This window comes from Penaeus chinensis, chromosome 3 (genome assembly GCF_019202785.1).
Source record: "Penaeus chinensis breed Huanghai No. 1 chromosome 3, ASM1920278v2, whole genome shotgun sequence".
Taxonomy (NCBI): Eukaryota; Metazoa; Arthropoda; class Malacostraca; order Decapoda; family Penaeidae; genus Penaeus; species Penaeus chinensis.
Window position 1 is genome coordinate 18,101,171 of NC_061821.1, and position 5,000 is coordinate 18,106,170.

At 31.9% G+C, this 5,000-nt stretch overlaps 1 protein-coding gene across 8 annotated transcripts in view; it reads right to left on the reverse strand.

Annotated features, from left to right (window-relative positions):
* The window catches only part of LOC125045220 (src substrate cortactin-like), a 43,238-nt gene that overhangs the window by 10,287 nt on the left and 27,951 nt on the right, over positions 1–5,000 (reverse strand). For 6 of the 8 annotated variants that reach the window (XM_047642382.1, XM_047642374.1, XM_047642390.1 and 3 more), the window contains one exon: positions 2,923–3,024. The exons of the other annotated variants lie outside the window; for them this stretch is intronic. In XM_047642382.1, the coding sequence (XP_047498338.1) occupies positions 2,923–3,024 (102 nt within the window). The remainder of the gene's footprint in view (positions 1–2,922; positions 3,025–5,000) is intronic. 8 annotated transcript variants of the gene reach the window in all.

A 5,000-nucleotide genomic window follows, 5' to 3' on the forward strand; every position in this document is an offset into this window, starting at 1 on the left:
TTAGTTGTCATGTATGCCTATGTATGTAAACCTAGAGCAATAATCCAGGACCATCCTTTAGCCATCAACAAACATTCAAAAATGTGCATTCAAGGATACATTTACAATATGCTTTACTTTTATGTAAAGGCAACTGCATAATTAAAATATCTACTATCCTCTAATATTCTTGTCCTATGCCAAGTTTTATTAAAATGCCTTTTATTTTCAATCTACTCGCAAGAGATTATGAAATGTTATACAGTACGATCTCCAACAGCTTCAGATCTTTCCCAAATAGCTTTATTTCCTTTCCTCTGAACAATGCTAGATTCTCCAAACTTTACATGACTGTAAATAATGACCGCAGATGGAGTACAGAGATAAAATGCTAAGATGATATTGGATATATCTTACTGTTCACATTACTTGATAAGTGGTTTTCAAAATTACTATAAGATATCAACTCTCACATATGGCAACTGACAGAAATTACTCTAGGGCTTTGCTTAATTATTTAGTGTTCACTTTAGTATTTTGTGAAATGACTGCATATATATATGGCTTCACAAGCGCTTACCTCCAAAGCAGTCAATTAGTAGACATTGTGACCTCACCTGATCTTACCTTCCCTTGAGTTTGTGGGAAAGTTTTCTTTTATTTAACCCAATGCCACCAGGGAAAATTAATAAAAAATGGGGAGAATGCTGTGCTCATTTTCTATATTTTTGTGAAATGTCTCAGCACATAGACAGCTCTGCTTGTGCTTAGCCACAAAGGAGTCAATTAGTAGACCTTGTGACCTTACATGATTTGAATTGGTGAGAACAACGTAGTTTTTACGAGTGCAATGAATATCTATGGTGTTATTTTATTATAAACATTATAATTACTATAATATTATAAACATTAGTAACAGCAAAATAAGATAACATAAAATATTTTCATAAATCAAAGAAAAGGGAAAACAGGCGAGACAGGCAGTACTCGTAATTGGCTCATTGGCGACTCACTACAAGTGCAGCCATCTATGTGCAAAAACAATCAAACAAGTAACTCATAGTGGGCATAACGCATATGTACACGTCATGCCCGTTGGCACTGGGTTAATCCTTTCGATACTGGTGCTGTTATCATTGTAGACATTTTAATTATCATAGTGTTATAGACATTACTAACAGCAATACATTGATGAATTAGAACTTGTGGAACCATAAATATGTAAATACAATTAATAAACTAAACTCACACTCGGCATGGCACGTACGTACATGCCATCCCATGTGGCTTCTGGTTAACCATTTTAATGGCTTCATGATGGCCCTGTGCTGAGACTATCTCTTCCAAGTGGAATGAATATGCTTGAATATCTTTCTAACTAGAACTAGTAAACAAAAAAAAAATCATCACCACATATATAACTATATATAAAACTATATAGCTATATTGCTTATAGAAACAGATATATATACATAATATATATCTATATATTATATATGTAATATATATACATATATAATATATAATAAATATAGATATATATAATATATGTATATATAATATATAATATATATGTATATATATATATATATATATATATATATATATGTAATATATACATAAATAATATATAATATATACATTATAAGTATATATATATAATATACAATATATATATATATATATATATATATATATATATATTATATATATATATATATATATACATATATATAAAATATATATGTAGTATAAATGTAGTATATATGTAGTATATATTATATATGTATGTGTATATATAAAATATACATATATATAATATATATATATAACATATATATAATATATATATAATATATATAATATATATAATATATATAATATATATATTATATATATATAATATATATAAATACATATACATATATAAGCATATATTCATATTTTTAATAATATTATGTGCTGAGAGAACAGAATATGGATGGTTTTATGTGTGTTTGAGTTTGCATTTCAACTTACAAAATTGTGATGCAAGTTCAAGTAGGAGTATGTGCAAAAGTCTGATTGAACAATACAGGAGTATGGCTATAAAATATGCTGTTAACATAGCAGTAAAGAAAACTGCAGTAAAGAAAACTGAAATAACAATTGACATACTAGCAAGGCAGAATTTGTAAAACATTGAAAAAAAAATTGAAGAAATAATATTTCTTATTCCTTAAAACATACAAATAACTCTTTTAATGTAAAAAACAACAACCTGAAGACCAGTATTATCATCTGCTAAAATGGTAAACACTTCCTCTCAATCTCATTCTGGAGATTTACATTTGTCCAGCTCAAGTCAGTTACTGCCCTTTGGCCAATATTGTTAGGCTCCTCTTAGACACGTCTGCAACCACTACTCTACCTTTTAAACACTAATTGTTAGGTGAGTAAACAAACACTGGAGTTAATGGCTTTCTCAAGTTCAATGTACTAGGTGTGTGTTACACTTTCTGTTAATTGTATAGTTTGTTATACAGAGCCTACAGGTGCCAGGTGAATAATAATATCAAATAACTGATTGGGTTTGCATATATGCTGAAAAAAAACAACTAAAAGTACAAATAGCAAATGAATGTGAAGCTTCACTTAAAGAAAGAAAGAAAAAATTGAGGGGTAATCCCCAAATGCAACAAAAGAAAACAGAAAGAAAAGTTGAAACTCAATACGGGGCACACACTACATGTCTACTGAAAATGAGAGATGTGTCCAAGGGCAAAGCATCACAGAAGAGAACAATGGTGGAAGCCATGAGTATCTATAAAGGGAGGAAGCAATTCTTGTCAGTAAACATTAGAGAGAAAAACAAAAATCATGATGAAAGAACATGAGAGTCTGTCTTTGGGAATGATGTCGTGTTTGTGTGAGGAATGAGAGATGAATGCAATTGAGGATCACCTGTGGGTTGCCCATAAGGAGCTGCTCTTGCCTGCGCACTTCCGCCTCCAAGCGCTCCTTCTCTGCCCTGGCCGCTGCTTCTTCAGCTGCCTCGCGCTCAGCCTAACACATATATAATGTCCAAGCAGCCTCAGCATGGCCATGTGGAGGACTCAAGCATAGCCGTACAATCAAACATATGAGCTCTATCACACATGACTACAATGGTTCTTGAGATGGCCTTTAACCTAGATTGCAAGTACCTATACTTCTAGATGGATGTTCACTTAGAAGCCATGTGGAAGCAATTCCTATATGATGAAAATTAGTTTAAGCTAAGCAAATACTTATCAAGAAACTATCTTCATAAAAAGGGCACTGCTATCTAGAATGTTAAAAATTATCTCAATTTTTACTAAGAATCTAAATACTAACTGGCAACAATTCTGTCATATTACTAAATATATATAGGAAAATCCCACATAAAAACTGAGTTGACACACGACAGCAGTTAAAATCTCACATGACTGTTTGTAGAGGAGGTATAAATGAAAATTAATCAATTCACAAAACAAGAAATGTAACCCAAACATTATCATTACTTCTCTTGCTTTGTGAAATTAACAATTTTATTTTATACCTTACCTACATCTAAGAAAATGAACTGTCAAAACCTTTGTTACAAATAAAATAGGAAGAAAGGTATAAAAATTATACTCAAGTTCCTATGCAAGACAGGAACATTCCTTCAGCCAGAGGCTAGAATCAAGCCCTCCTTTGTTCACCCTCACCAATCCAAAGAGTTTGGACTCAAGGCAATCAGATAAATGGCTTTCAAGAACATGAACTACAAAATCACAATCTTCATCATCATAGATATCACACAGGACTTTCTTTAGACTCCAGTCTCATTAGTTAGTACTCTCAGACAAATTTAAATTACCGTACCTAAACTTCCACCTTAATATCCAATGGTATAGTATATATACATATATATACACATACATATATATACATATATATATACATATATACATACATACATATGTATATATACACATATACATATATACACATATACACATATATTCATATATATACATATATATAAATATATATATACATACATATATACATTTCAAATTCTATTTACACACACACACACACACACACACACACACACACACACACACACACACACACACACACACACACACACACACACACACACACACACACACACACATATTATGTTTATATGTACACACACACACACACACACACACACACACACACACACACACACACACACACACACACACACACACACACACACACACACACACACACACACACACATATATTATGTTTATATGTACACACACACACACACACACACACACACACACACACACACACACACACACACACACACACACACACACACACACACACACACATATATATGACACTGCCTAATCTTCAATGCAATAAACCAATTACCAAACATGTATTTTCTTTACTTTGAGGTATGGATACTGGAAACTTGACCTTAAATATGAATGACATCTTACTGCATCAAAAATAATGCAATATCTCATTCAGCCCTCTATCATTCTGAGAGCTATATGAATTAATCAAGTACTTGCTAATGTTAATTACCACTTAACCCACTGGCTGCTGATGGCAAGAATGCATGCCATGTCTACATTTTTTTTTTTTTCTTACACAGATGCCTCAACAAGTCACCAAGGAGTCAATTATTAGTCCTGGCCATCTCACCTGTCTGGTCTTTTCCTTGATTTTCAGGAAGAATATTTTTCATTACTTTATAGTTTCTATTATTATTAGTATATTAATAACCTTATAATAACCAAAGTCAGTAATTATAAGTATTGATACTAACAGCAATATCAAAAATCATAATTTTCAACAAATTCAAGGAACAAGGAAATCAGGCACTGTCACTTGGCCCTACTACTTACTCCTTGGTGACTGAGCAAATGTGGAGCCACAAGTGGACAACAAAATTCACATAAAATACAATGGTCAGTACATAAGCCCAAGGCCAATGGTTTAAAGAATGGAATGGCATACAA